Genomic DNA, 15,206 nt, shown 5'->3' on the forward strand with positions numbered 1-15,206 from the left:
TATAGTTCTGCTGATGTTTTCCATTTTGTTTGCTTTCGCCAGCTAAGAGGCAGAAGCACTGAGCAAAGGACAGGGACCCCTTGAAAACGGAGGTCTTCATGAGAACTTGCAGCAGTGAGGGAGGGAGGGAAGGAAGGAGGAGGACCCACCCGTAGGCACTGGGGAAACCTGAGGATGGGAGCAGACATTGCCTGCAGCCTCTCACCACCTTTGCCCAAACGCAGCAAGTTGTGCTGCACATATTAAATGATTTAGTGCATAACCCCTGCCCTGTTCCATATTAGCAAATGGAACCACAGAGGGCTGCTGGGATTTGTGAGGATCTCTAGGGAAACAATGTCACCCTTGGGAAACAACACCTGAGATTTGCATCTGGGCTGTGCTTACCAAGTATCAGGCCTTCCCCCCATCCGTGAACAAGACACTGGTCAAAGTGGCCACAGAGTGGGGAGTAGTTGGGTTGCAGCAGCCCTACCAGCGTGCCCACTCTCCCAGCTCTGGGCCCTGCCATGTGATGAGGTGAGAGCCCTTTTCTTCTCCTTTTCTGCCAAGTCCTGGCTTTGCCAGCTGCCCAGTAAGAGATTTGTTTGCCTGCATGAGACAGTTGCTGCCTCTAAGAAGACGGCAAAACAAAGCCTGTAATCTCCCCGTCCAATTGTGCGGTAATCCTCAGGGTGAGAAGGAGATCAGGGGAGAGGGGACTTCTCTTGTTTCATTTAACAAGCACGCAGTAGCGCTTACTAAGTGCCAGCTACCATTGTAAACACTTCACTAGCATTATCTTATTTAATCCTCATGACAACCCAGTGAGTAGGTACTATTACCAATATTATCACATTCCTTTTATCAGCGAGGAAACTGAGGCATTGCAAGGTACAGTAACTTCTTTTAAGGTCCCATAGCTGGAAAATGGCACAGCCAAGGTTTTGAACCCAGGGAGTCTGGCTCCAGAGTCCAGGACGTCCTGAGTTGCCTCTCACGGCTTCTGTGGGCCACAGACTTGCTGCAGGAAGCTAAGGCAGCAGCGCCCGCCTTGAGGGGGTGAAGAGCCCTAAGCCAGCCATGGCACTGCCCAATGGTTGCAGACACAGTAGCCTGGCATTGAAGAATAAAGCACAGGATAGGTTAGCAGTCACTCAGGAGCAATGGTGGCCTCTGGACAATTAACTGCTGCCTTCTTCTGGGGGCCTACTGATTTGTAAGAGTCCTGCCCTACAGACTCTGACCATTTGTGTAGAATACTCCCCTTCTCACCTAAGAATAGCCATAGAGGAGGGGTTGAGTTGGAGGTGCGTGCGTGTGTGTGTGTGTGTGTGTGTGTGTATGGAGGGCAATATGAGGATGTGGGAGGAGGGTATGTGTGTGTGCGCACGCCGGAACATATTTTTCCCCTCCAACAAATGTGTGGGTGGCTAATAGGGACCTACCATGGTTGTAAGTGGTTAGGGTTTATGTAGGAAGGAATAACTGTTTACGAGATTTAGGAAGGAACATATTCAGTATAAACTATTTTCTGAAACATTTACAATCTTACCAAGAGATAGAGAGCTGAATAGCAACTGGGGGAAGAAATTATGCAAAGAGTAATCAAAATTCTCCACCTCTTCCTTCCCTTCATTATGTAGCTTCTGTATCTGCAGAGAATTTAGCCACCAGAGTTGGGTGGCTGGGATGCCAGGGGCTCCCAGAGGAAGCTGCTATTTTCTCCTCTTATTTGAAAGTAGAAAACACAGAGGCCCAGGGAATCTAAGAAGTGAATGTTCTAGAATGCCTGGGTTTGGATGGCTTTCATGAGATTGACCCAGGTCTTGGTTCGGTGATTTTCTCAAAAGAGTGAAAATAATAGCTGACGTTTATTAGACACCTTCCTTGTGCCAAGCCCTCTGCCAAGGGCATTACATGCACCATCTCATTTAATATCCTCAAGGACCCTAGGAGGTAAGGGACCGTTGTTATCCCTGTCCCCATTTTTACTGACAGAAATGTCGAGCCACAAGGAAGTTGGGTAACCTGCCCAAGATCACCCAGCTGGTAAGGAGTGGACCCAGGATGCAAATCCAGGCAGACGTCAGGAGTGTTGTGCTTAACCCTACACTGTGCATACCGCTTGTAGCTTGCTGGGGAAGGCAGAGGGGGTGGGAAGGGTGGAGAGGAGGTGGAGGGGGCGGGTGTGTGGAGTCCCAGATCCACCCCAAATGGGTGAATTATGTATAAGAACAACAATTAACATATTCAGTTCTTACTCTGTGCTCTTCACAACTTATTTAGGGATCATAATGCTTTTTCTTGAATATGCATACTTGCAGCAAATGAATAAAATGACAGGGGTGGGGGCCAGGGGACTGAGCCCTCAAAGGTGCTAATAAGACAAAGGTCAAAAAAATTTCCAGGTGAACCTCACTTGATCTTAATACACGGAACTTGATTTTGTATTCTAGGGCGGAGGTTGGCAAACTTCTCTACAGGGCCAGATAGTAAACATTTTAGTCTTGGCTGGCTATAGTCTCTTCCACAACTGCTCAGGTCTTCTGTTGTGATGAGGAAGCAGCTGTGGTCAAACGTATAAGCTAATGCACAGGGATGTGCCCTGTTGAGTATGTTTGCCAACCCCTAGGGCATCATTCCAGAGAAGTTTTATTACTGTTTCTGATTGTCCCCCTGTTAGCGTTAACAACACTCCCTCTAAATAACTCCCCTGCACCCCTTCCCTTCCCTGCAAGAGCTGAATCTTTAAAGCTAGAAGAAGGACTTGCTTCTCACCCGTTCTGACCCCTCAGTTACAGATGAGGACACTTGGGAAAGCAGGTGGGGCTTGCCCAGGACCTGTGGCTGTTTATGGTCTTCAAACTGGGTTCCCCTGAGCCCCCTCGGGGGCCACCTGGGGTGGCAGAAAGAGGGGTAGAGGGAGGTAAGCCACAGAGAGCCCTCCCCCAACCCGTTGGTAAAATAACAGTGCTTCCAACTACACAGGGTCAGGGTTAACTTTCCACAGTGTAGGGATTCAATAAAATAAAGCTTGGATAATTGTAAACACACAATAAAAGTTCGTTTCTCTTTCCTACTTCAGAAAAGTTGGAGACAACGGTAGTTAAGTTCAGCTAAAATTTTGTAGGTAGGTTTTTCTTAGAGGAGGTATGCCTGTTCTTAAAGTGTCAGACTGTGCAGTAGGAGAGGCTGACAAAATGAAGTAAAGAAGACATCGATTCTGTGCCAGTTACAGAAAATTGCATTTTAATGAGTTATTCCAGGGCAGACACTCATGAGATCTGGCAGAAACAGAGCAGTGACCTGGGACCTCCCATCCCTATAATCTTCAGGATACCTTCGCCCCAGGCCAGTGTCCTTAATGAGTCATGTCCCCCCTGAGTTTCCTCAATTTCAATTTGCATAACCTGGGGCCCTTGGCTCCCTTTATCAGATACTGTAACAGAGAAAGGGGTGAGGGAGAGAGCAGGAGTTTCTAGGTTCAAGACCAAACTCAAATTCCTGATGGGATTTCAGAATTCAGCATTTGAACTTAAAAAATGGAAAAGCTTGTGATCTTTGGTTAAAAAAGCATTTACAAAAAGAGGAGCGGCAAAAAAGTGCTTAATAAATATGTTAGTCTGTTTCTTCTAGGCTGGTTGCCTGGGTTTCATTTCTGTGACTCAGCATCTCTTCTGTCCCTCCTTCGGCTGGTCACTAGTGTCATGAGGAAGCAGTCTCTTGGAAGGCTTGGGGCTCACGGTACCTATGCTTTCTCAGCCCCAGTGACATGGGGAGCAGAGCAAAGGTTAGAGATCTTCAGGAGGGAAAGTATATCCAGACTGCTCCGGGAATGCCTGTCAATCATTCATTTAGCACACCTTGGCTCAGCGTCTGGCTTGTGCAAGAGTTGTGCAGGACACCGAGAACTAAGACCCGTCCTCTGCCCTGAAGGAGTATATAAACCAGTTACAAGATCCGAGGTCAGCAGAACAGTTAGAGATGAATTATTCCTGGAAACGTTTCTTGGGGCTGAGGTTAAGTGAATAGATTCAAGGAATTTAGGTACCTGGAACCTGAGAACAAATGATACCATGTCCATTACCCAATGGTAACATTGCACTAGGGATATGGTTTGCTGTATTTTAAGACAACTGCAGTCTTTAGAAGACAGTCCATATTGAGAGGCTAGGGAGAGCATATATGTACAAGAAGCCTATATAGACAGAGAAAGGGATTGAAATCATGGATTCAAGAGCTGCGTGTGGGCAGAATTGGTGTTCAAGGACTTCAGGAACAAGGGGTGAGAGGGGGGCACCTTCAGCAAATGCCTGGAGCACTTCCTGGCATTTGTCTTGGTGGATGGGCTGGTACGTGGTGTATCAGTGCATAGAACTTGTTTAAAGGGACAGACAGCCTGTCCTGGTTGGTGGAGACCCTGCTCCAGTACCCCCTGGTGCCTCGAATGTGTTAGGGATGGCACAATATCCATCTGTACCAGAGAAGTTCAAATTTGGTCCTGGGTGGGAAGGCTGGTTTGCAGGCCAAATGCCATTAATTACATGTAGGAAGGTTGTCAGAAATAATGCTAGACTCAGATTCTAGGTCTCTAATAATTCACAATAAGCACTTGAAAATGTCACTTTATCATTCTGAACCTCAGTTTTCTAATCTGCCTAATGGAGATAATTTCTGCCCTTCCAACTCTTCTGAGTCAGTTTGAAGCTTGAATGGAACAGACAGTGGCCTCCAAGGGACTGCTATATCCGTAGTGCCTAGCACGGAGCCTGGCACACAGTAGGCACTCAACAAATATTTTTTGACTGACGGAACCAATAATTGATATGGAAATACACAGCAGATAATTATAAAGAGTTTTATGAATGTAAGGCGGTATGCAGTGGATGGAATAAGCTTGGACCTGGGAGCGGAAGACCGAGTGTTTTTGTCCTGTGTGGCCTCGACCTAGTCATGCAACTCCTCTGGGATTAGTTTCTCTTCTATAAAATAAGGTGGTTCTTCAAGTCCTGAAAATCTGTTTTCTTCCCTGAAACAATATGGCCTTATTAATTTATGGCAGAATTAATTTGGAATGGTGATTAAATTGATCATGGCAGAAGCTAGTTTGTATTTGCTCATTGATGAAAAAATAACAAAAAAGGTTTGTTAAGCAACTAAGATTGTAGAAGTGTTGAGCCTCTTTAAGTTACATCGTTTTCGAGCAATTTAAAAAGCAAGCATAGTAGAAACCTCATTAGCATATTAACGGAGTGTTAATTACAAAAGAGTCTTTTAAAGCAGATTTTATAAAATCCCCACTTAATAACCATTAGCTTGTGGTACTTGAAGCACAAACTCTTCACGTGTGTTACTTAGAAGTAATAAAATCGTAATTTAAAAGTAATCTGCCAACTTGTCATGAATTTAGACTGATTTTTCTCTCAATTGATCCAAATGAGTGAGGTTTTGCTATAATTATATATAATGCTGGTAATAATGAGGCTGATTATCAATCTTTGCCTGCTTTTCACTCCCTCCATCATTACAGGTTTTAGGGGAGGGGGTGGGGGTGGAGGGAGAAGGGAGGGATGGAGGGGGGAGTGGAGGATGCCAATCTCCCCCTCCCCCTTCTCCAGGCATGAGGAGAAGCAACCTCCAGCCCCTGCCCTGAACAGCCAGCCAGCTCTCCTTTGGGGACTGCAGGAATCAGGCAGAGCTATGCTGTGTGAGCCCAGAAAGGCTGGCCAGTTGGCCAGGGCTGCACACAGCGGTGTCAGCCTATCAGCTGCTGTGTTCTCTTATTCCTGCTGAGAGGCCAAGGGGGCTGAGCCTCGGGGTCAGAAGGAGTGTCTCTTCTCCCACAGCTCGCTAGCCACTTCCATCACGTTTCTTCATTCTCCCCATCAAGAAAGCCAGAAAGGACATTGGTAGCAGAGAAAGCTTCCTGTTAAGAGATGCAGCCTCTACTTCTTCTCACTCCCTGAGAACTAATATCTTGGTGTCCACATCTGTTTAAATGTGGAGCTCAGTGCCTGTAAAATACCTTCCCGTCCGGTCTCAGGGTGGCCGTGCGGCTCTGATGTGGATATGAAAGGGTTTTGAAAATGCCACAGCAGTTTAAATATAAGAAATGCATATTAGACAGCCCCTGGCATCTGAGTACCCCTTCTGCGGAAGAAAGAGGGAGGAAAAGGCTGGGCTGACCTGGGACCCCTGATGAAGGAAACCAGAGCTTGTGTTTGATGTGAGAGGCTGGAGTCAGATGGGAAGTGTTCTAGTCAGAAAGTGCCAGGTCATATACACACTACTATATATAAAATAGATAACTAATAAGGACCTACTGTATAGCACAGGAAACTCTATTCAATACTCTGTAATGGCCTATATGGGAAAAGAATCTAAAAAAGAGGGGATATATGTATATGTACAACTGATTCACTTTGCTATACACCTGAAACTAACACAACATTGTAAGTCAACTATACTCCAATAAAAAAAAAAAAAAAAAAAGAAAGTGCCAGGTCAAAGTCCTGAGAGAGGCCATGAATCGGGTTAGGAAGGGCAGAGTTGGAGACAGAAATTGGGCCCAGGGAGGCTTGATGGAAGAATGGTCCTGAGTAACTGCTATAAGGAGCTGCACAGCTAGTATAGTATATGGTGGGGCTGGGATTAAAATCCAGGTCTGCTGCTTTTCCCCTAGAATCAAATGTCACTTGTATAATTTACTAGCCATGTTCTCTTGGGCAAGTTATTTAATTTCTCTGTCCCCCAGTTTTTGCATTTGTACAATAGGGGTGAGAGTTGGTGACCTCAAAGGGATTTGTAGGGATGAAATGAGTCAATATCTGTAAAGTGTTCAGAACCATGTCTGGCTCATGGCAATTGCTTAATAAATATTATCTGTTGTTGTTACTTAGTAGAGGAGATAAAATTTAAGTGTCAATTAAGTGTCTTCATACGGCAGACCCTGGCCTACCTCTCTTGCAGCCTGTCTGTGTATTACAAGCCAAGCTGGGAAAGGGTGTGTGAGCAAGTTTCCCTTCAACTAGGAAGAACAGGCCAGGTTTCTGAATATTCTATGATTCTTAGGCTTATGTACTACATTCCTCCATTGGAGAAAAGGAGGCAGATTGGGTGTCAGATTGTGCCCACCGTGACAGAGAGTAGAGTGGGGTAGGGCCCTGTGATGTTCCCTTGACTTCAAATGCAGAGTTCTGACTCTTAGAAATAGCAAGTTTTTGCCTCTGTCCCCTTCCCTGTGGGTGGGTATTAACCATTATCAATGATTCATCATAAGTTTCCATTCCATCCTGAAGCTGGGACAGTGAATTCTCTACCCAGGTACAGCAGTAAAGGGGTGGAAACACCAAGCCATTTGTTCCCTTGTCCAGCCAATTAGAAAGACTCATGCTTAACATTTTACGTTTATTGGCTGAGGATAAGGTTGCTAAGCAACTTCCTTGCCTTGGTAAGAATTCTGTAGTTCTAAGTACCTGGGCTTCTCTTTCTCAATAAGTACTCCCTCAACACACACATGCAATTTGTTGTCTAGAGATTGCAGAGATTTTGGATTTGGTAAACATCAGGGACATAGATTTCTTATGCAAATAATTTCTACCAATGAACTCTATATATAGTTGTATACATTAATTAACCAAAACAACTATTCCATTCATTGATTAGGCAACAAATATTTTTTGAGCATCTAGCATGTTCCAGGCACAGTGCTAGATACCACAATGATAATCGTGGTGAAATTTAAAATATGTGACAGCCAGTAGGTCACCAGGTACTCAGAATGGAAGTTATCATGGAGGATATCTTTGTGCTGGGATGGATTATGGGGAGATCTGGAGGGTCCCAGGGGAAGGGTTGGAGTGGCTGGGATAATGGAGAGGCACTCTGGGCTCAGATGAGTGGCTAATATTATAAACAACTAGTATGTATGTACTAGTGTATGGTAGTGACAATCCTTAACAGAGCACTTACTATTGGCATGGCTTGGGTTAAAACCTTTACTTACATAATCTTCTACAATGGTATTTAAGCCAGACTCAGGTCTCCCTCACCACTTTTACAGTATGGTAAGTAATTGCAGCTGCTACCACTGGGCCAGTCGTCTCAGATTCTCTTAGCACCCCTGAGATAGGCATGTATATCTCCATTTATGGCCGAGGAAACTGTGGATGAGAGAGGTCCAGTTCCTGGCTCAAGTTTATATGACTGGAAAGTGGTACAACCTCAATCCAGCCTAGGGCTTTTGGGCTTCAGAGGCTTGTATTCCACATAGACTGCACCCCTAATGCCCATACAATGCACACACAGGCTTCGGAAATCAAAAGAGTGTATGCACCCTGCAGATTTCCAAAGAGCTTTGCTTCCTGGTGACACTATCTGCATCTCAAAGTGCAATCTGGAATCCCAAACAGCCTGAAGGGCTAACATGGTCCAGCTGATGATGACAGGGGCCCCTCGGCAAGTGGTCCAGACTCAGACCATTCCAGACCACCACCTGCACTTCTTTTAGATGCCAGTGAGCCATATGCTACCTACCTCAATGTTCATGGAACAGCATTGGAAGGGATCTCAGAAGCCATTGGGTGCTGGCTCCTTACTGGGGAGCATGAGGCCCGGGAATACGAAAGGCGTTTCTTCAGTGTGTCGCCAGGAGAGAAGAGAAGCTCCTGAGAAAGTCCTCTCCCATCAGATAAGTTAATTTCTATAAAAATCATGGCTGTGCTAAGAGAATGAACTCTGCAGAGTACAGATTTTGTGTATTTCCCAGGCATCTGACAGTGGGCACGGTGTGAGGGGCTGACGGGGATCAAGAGGGTGTGTGGTCAGGGAGCGAGCAAGGCTGATGGGCTGCAGAGGCTGGAGAATTGGGCTCCCAGCCTCTGCAGAGGAGCCAGGGAAAGACATTAGAGAAAAACTTCACTTCGGATTTGGACTAGAACCCAGGTTTCTGGAAAACTTGTGCTAGCTGTAATTCCCACATGGCTATGAAAAAAAAGGAGTGAGAGCAAAAGAGGCTGATAAAAATGTCATGGACAGGTATGCTTTAGAGTCTATTTGGGAGAATGGATTAATTTTCCATTGAGAAGCACTTTTGTCATCATAGGCATTGTTTTCCACCTTTCCTAAAAGCAAGGCTGTTTATTTCTAAGAAACGCTGGGTCATTGTGAGAGGCAAAGAACCAAAATGCATTTGTGTAAGATGTATTTGTCTTTTGGAATTTTACTTAAAAAAACACGGTTATAAAGTAGCCCATCTCTTCTGGGTCATTGACTCAACAGAAACAAACCACATTTTAAAGCCATTGTAAATCAAACTTTAACTGTGTTTCATTCTATCTCAGCAATGTACTATTGTCATCACTGAGTAGTCAAGGCATATTCTGATTGTCTTAATTTATATTATTATTAATTATAATAAAAACAATGTACTTTTAAATTTCAAATCTCTCTCACATACCATTTTATTCTGGAAACAAGTTGTGAATTTCCCCAAGTCCATATTTTTATATTTTTGCACAGTTCATGTTTCTTAAACATCATACCTTTGCATACTATTTTCATGATATTGAACATGTGTTCTTGTACTTAGAAGTGTTCTGAGATCAATTTACTTTTCTTTTGAAAACTTAAATAGCAATTTTGAGGAACATCATTTTATATAAAAAATGGAAGCAGAGTCACTTGCTGTAAATAGGAGACAGTGAAAATGAATATAAAACTATTAATATTTTCAAAAAGTTTGCCTACATACCGCTTAAAATACCAGCTAAAATGTCCCTTACCACTGGTGTTGCAGTTTCCATACCTTGGGAACTCTCAGGTTGATGAATGTGTGAAGGAAAATCTTGTTCCTGTCTGTCCCATAGCTCTGAGCCTGGTGTCAGGCACTGGGCTTTACCTTGGAGATATAGAAATGAAAGGCGTAGTCTCTGAGATCCAATTAAAACAGAATATGCAGGGCCCTTTGGTCCATTTTTGGAAAGCCGACGCTGGAAGGGAAAGTCGACGCTGGAAGGGAAAGTCGGTTTCCCTCAGATGGCCTGGCTGTGGGGAAGGACAGCTGTCATCCCAGCCAAGTTCACGGCTCCTTGCCCATCAAGTCGGGCTGGCTCCTAACTCACCTGTCACATGTTATCTTAGTTACAGGCTCAAGGTGTACATTGGCTTCTTTAAATGTCACAGACTTCCAGCGCCTCAGAAGAGTCTAAAATCGTTCTTTCTAATCAGTGACCGTCTGGGAAGATTTTTGTTTTTTCTGTCTTGAGTTCTTGGAAGGTGCCCTCTTCTCTCTCCTTCAGATGAACTTTCAGCATGAGATCATTTCATAATTGAGTCATCCTGTACTTTGTGATACGATGGCTCTCCGAATCATCTCTGCTATCCTTGACAGAGCACACAGGAGAGAGCACGGGCTTCAGATTGACAGTTTGAATCTAGGCTCTGCCGCTTACTTCCCGACTAATGCCAGTACAGTGCTAGTGGTGAGGATACATAAACAGACACTTTTTTCCCCTCTCAATTTAGTGAAAAATACAAGGAAATACACAAGCTGTTACTTACAAAACAGAAAAGGGCATTAAACCAGAGTAGGAATACCAGGGAAGACTTCCTGGAGGAGGTGATACTTGAGTTAAACCTTGAAAGATGACTCGGAACTTTCTAGACAAAGGAGGTGGGGGTAAGTCATCCCGGAACTGGGAGCAGCATGAGGGTGAGACTGAGCCTAAGTGGTCTCCTCTGTAAAAGGCTGAGATGATCCTCATAGGCCTATTATCAGGATAAAATGAGTTAATGTATGGAAATTGCCTATTCAGGACACATAAGAAGTGTCTCACTTGTTCATTTAAACCCCTTTACCACTTCTCTGTGGACCCAGAGCATCTGGTTCACCTCAGGTGTGGTACTTAAAAGATCATGATTTGGATTCATCTGTTTATGAGACAAGACACCTGATAGACTGAAACTCCTAGGTAGAATCACTAGAAGGGCACAGCCTCCTCAGACATGGGAGTGACTGTTCTCTCCAAAAGCAGACCTTAACTAAGTTAGTAGATGCTCCAAGGGCAACTCCAGGTTGACATTTTTCTAGTGGGACGTTTATGTTTAAGAATAGCTGCACAATTATACCTCTGATGCTCCACGCTCCCCTCCAGAATGTGAAGAGAGCACCTCCCTCCCTAAATTCTGTTCCTAATACTACGCTCAGTGCTACTGAGGTCTCCGAAAGGCTTAAGACATGCAGTGCCTTCTCTGCATGTAGAAGGCACTCAAGAGATATTCCTTGAACCAACAGTGAACCACCTAAGGTCAGGCACGTGACTTACTCCCCTCAGCATCCTATCTGCCCGGCGCGGTGTTGGGCTCCAGTAGGAAATGGAGAGAATTGGATGGTTTCTCCAGCAAACCACGCTTACTGACCACCTCTCCCCTTAATCCTCTCATGTCCCATCCACGAGGACAGCACGGGTGCCGTGCTGGAGCCTAACACATGGTTTCTTTGAATCTGTTCTTGCATGCCAGCCACACAGGGCAGTGGCACTGTGGCTTAGGGTGGGCTTCTCTGTTATTTCCCCAGTCTCCACTCTGCTGCTGCGGACACTCAGGCTCACAGCTCCTCTCTTCTGGAGAGAATGTTCCATGCCAAGCTCCTGAGATGGCAGTGGGGCACCCTTCTTTTCTTTCATCTTGAGTTGCAGCTAAACTCGGGCTCAATTTATCTGGGGAAAAGGGTACCAGGTGCCATCTACCCAGAGCCCATTTCATAGACACTTGTGGCCGCAGCTCCCTATCCCCGGAGGCAGAAACACTCTGGGCAGGCCTGGCTGCGCTCGCCTTCCTGGGCCTCTGTGGCCATTGAGCCATGCCCAACCATCCTGAGTCTTCTTCCCTGAACGCTGATTAACCTTCCAAGAGATTGGCAGGACAAGAACCTTATGGGCATGAAGCTGCAAAAGCTACTGGCGGTCAAGGGCATGTTAACAGCCTCTGCCTTCCCCATGGTCATTATGGAATGTGTTCCCTACAGCAGGAACTGTGTTCCCTTCGGTTCTGAATCCCTAGCACCTGATGTAGTTCCTGCACCTTAATAGATGTTCGTTACATATGAATGAATGAATTTCTCCTGACTTTATAGGTTCAGCCCTGCCCCAGTTCTCAGAGCAATATGAATGTGAGGCAGGGAATTCTGGAGCAGCCTGGAAACCTGCTCACTCCATCCCCCAACTGGGGGTTTGGTATTGACTCACCTTCCCTGTCTGGCTGGCTCAGGTCACAGTCACCCAGGCCTGGGGACATGTGGGCTATGCCCCTGTGGCCCTGGCTGTTGATCTGACACAATTCAAGGTGAATGTCATGTGGTGCACCAGAGAACTGGCACATCAATGAGTATTTCAGCAGGCCCTTTCCCCTCTCTGGTCTTTGCTTGCCTTTATTCTACCAGCTGCGGGAGTTCACAGGTGTGCAGGTGTGGCGGGAAGGAGGGGAAGGATATAGGAAACAAAAGGAGGGGGCTCTGTCCTAGTGTGCCATCCCTGTGTTCCCTTAGCCTCTCATCACCTTTGATCTTCTCCTTACAGGTTCCCCCGGCCACTCTGGCTCCACGTCCATGAGCCCGTCGGCAGCCTTGTCCACAGGGAAGCCCATGGACAGCCACGCCAGCTACACTGACACCCCAGTGAGTGCCCCACGGACTCTGAGTGCAGTGGGGACCCCCCTCAATGCCCTGGGCTCTCCATATCGAGTCATCACTTCTGCCATGGGCCCACCCTCAGGAGCTCTTGCAGCCCCTCCAGGAATCAATTTGGTTGCCCCGCCCAGCTCTCAGGTAGGTGTCTGTCTGTCCTCTCCAACGTCTTTCCAGACATCCTAAATAGTTTCATCCTGGCACAGAGGCAGCACTCAGCAGGTGCTTAATGCATGCTTGCAAAGGGATTGGGTTGTCTCTGCAGACTTCCCTCCTGCATGGCCTTCATTGCGTGTGCCCTCGGGCAGAGCAGCCCCAGAGAACTGATGCTGCCTCATGGTCCAGGAAACCGTGGCTGAAAGGAAGCCACCCCTGTGGTTTCAATGGTTCAGCCCTGGCTGTGATTTCAGTGTCTCTCAGGCCTGTTTGTCTTCCCTGGGGTGGACCCCCTTGATTCTTCTCAATACTGGGTATTCTTCGAGTCGGTGAAGTGCCCAGTGCTCTATGACATGCTATAGGGCAGCGGTCCTCAACCTTTTTGGCACTAGGGACCGGTTTCGTGGAAGACAATTTTTACACGGATGAGGGGGTGGGGGGGCGGGGCGCGGGGGGATGGTTCAGCGGTAATGCGAGCAGTGGGGAGCTGCAGATGAAGCTTCACTCACTCACCCGCCGCTCACCTCCTGCTGTGTGGCCAGGTTCCTAACAGGCAGCGGACCAGTACCAGTCTGGGGTCCCACCGGTTGAAGACCCCTGCTATAGGGGATACCGAAATGATCAGGATGTGGTCTTTGCTCTCCAGGAGCTTACAGTTGAGAGGGGAAATAGGCAGGTGTGCCACATGGATAAATCTAGAACAAGGCAGACTGTGTTACCTACATGCTATCTCTGAGATAGAGGTAAAGATTATGGAAACTCGAGGGAAAAAAAAAAAAACCCTCATTTTAATTCCTAGTGCCTTTTGCTACAACAGAGACAAGGATGTATATCCATGGTAGATACTACATTGTTGCTCTGAGGAACCTACAGGATGGCCAGATGCTGTGTACTTCCTTCTAGCAATGTCACACTGAGATTATCAACCTTCCCTTCTTGTAGTGGTCAGCTATTGCTGTAATGATGCTGCATGACAAACAATCCCCAAATTGCCATGGTTTACAAAAACACACACTTTTTTCTTACTCACAAGTTTATGTGTTGGCTAGGAAGGTTCTGTTTCAGATGGTGGGTGAGCTGGGCTAGGCTGCAGCCTGGGTGCAGGTCAGCTCCTCATGTCCCAGACTAAAGAAGCAGCAGCTTCTTGGGGCATGCTTCTCTCAAGGTGTCTCCCAGGAATGCGAAAGTCTAAACCAAATCAGGAAAATACAGTGAAATCTCTGCTCACATCATGTCCATTAATATCCCATTGGCCTAAGAAAACTGTGTGACCAACTCCAACATTCGTGGGACAAGGGAATAGTTTATGCCTGTTTTATTGGGAGGAACTACAAAGACACAATGCAAAGGATATGAAGAATTAGGAACAATGATCCCATCTACCAGACTCTCCTCTCTCACTGTTCTGGTATCTCACTATTGGGCCAGGGTCCCTCAGGACATCTAGCAGCAGAATTAGTAGGTCCTGTAGCCTCCTTTGAATTTATAGTTCTAAGAAGAGGCAGGACTCCCACTGTGTTAACATTTCTTACTGCTACAAAGAGAACTTCAGAGACTATCCCTAGAGTCCCTTCCAAGACATTTCACGTGCTCAGAGTCTGAAAGCAAAGCCATGTGGAGTCATAGAATTTTACAGCCAGTAAGGACTTCAGTAATTTTTTCATCTATGGATTAGAGAATCTGGAGAAGACCTTAGCGATCATCTAGTGTAGGGATTGCAGGAGCCAGGGGCCAGGCGGGTAACACAGGTAGGTGAATGAGCCTGGTGTGGTCTGTACAAAGCTGCCCTCCTCCCCTGAAGCCGTTCAAATTCAAAGACTTTAAGTACTCCACGGGCCAAGCAGAGTACTTCTGTGGGTCCCATTTGGCCAGCCCTTTGAACCCCAATTTGTAATCTAATGGCTCTCACCTGTAGGATCTTTTTCAGAGTACACATTTCTCCCTTATCCCATATTTTGGCCCTTGTGTGGGTTGTAAAAACCCCACAGAGGATTCTAACTGCCTAACCCCTGCCCAGCTGAGAACCACTAGTTCTAAGTCCTTCAGCCCACATAGGCTCAGTGGGCTCAGGTGATGTGTCCAACCTCACACAACCAGTCACAGCAGAGCCAGGGTTAGACCCCAAGTCTCCACACCCCCACTCAGTATTTATGATGCTGCGTTTGCCCACTGCTGTGGTGTATTCTGACTTAACCAGTGACCCCAGGATCTTCCTGTTGGCTGCCAAGGATTAAAAGATGAATAATCGGTGCTCCCAAGGAGTCTTGTGAGGGACGTGCCACATCATACAGATAAATTTTAACGTTGTACATGCTGTCGTAGGTGTAGGGGCAGAACAGAAGGGAACATAGAAAAGGGCCCTGTGAACTTCCTGTTGTGTCTTCCA

At 46.3% G+C, this 15,206-nt stretch overlaps 1 protein-coding gene and 1 long non-coding RNA gene across 2 annotated transcripts in view; one reads left to right on the forward strand and one right to left on the reverse strand.

Annotated features, from left to right (window-relative positions):
* The window catches only part of LOC309636003, a 702,830-nt gene that overhangs the window by 196,027 nt on the left and 491,597 nt on the right, over positions 1-15,206 (reverse strand). The gene's annotated exons all lie outside the window — the stretch shown is intronic.
* The window catches only part of RXRG (retinoid X receptor gamma), a 43,591-nt gene that overhangs the window by 2,959 nt on the left and 25,426 nt on the right, over positions 1-15,206 (forward strand). Inside the window, exon 2 of the mRNA XM_082397507.1 lies at positions 12,558-12,805. Within this exon, the coding sequence (XP_082253633.1) occupies positions 12,558-12,805 (248 nt within the window). The remainder of the gene's footprint in view (positions 1-12,557; positions 12,806-15,206) is intronic.

Source organism: Balaenoptera borealis (assembly GCF_965194805.1).
Source record: "Balaenoptera borealis genome assembly, chromosome: 1".
Lineage (NCBI taxonomy): Eukaryota > Metazoa > Chordata > Mammalia > Artiodactyla > Balaenopteridae > Balaenoptera > Balaenoptera borealis.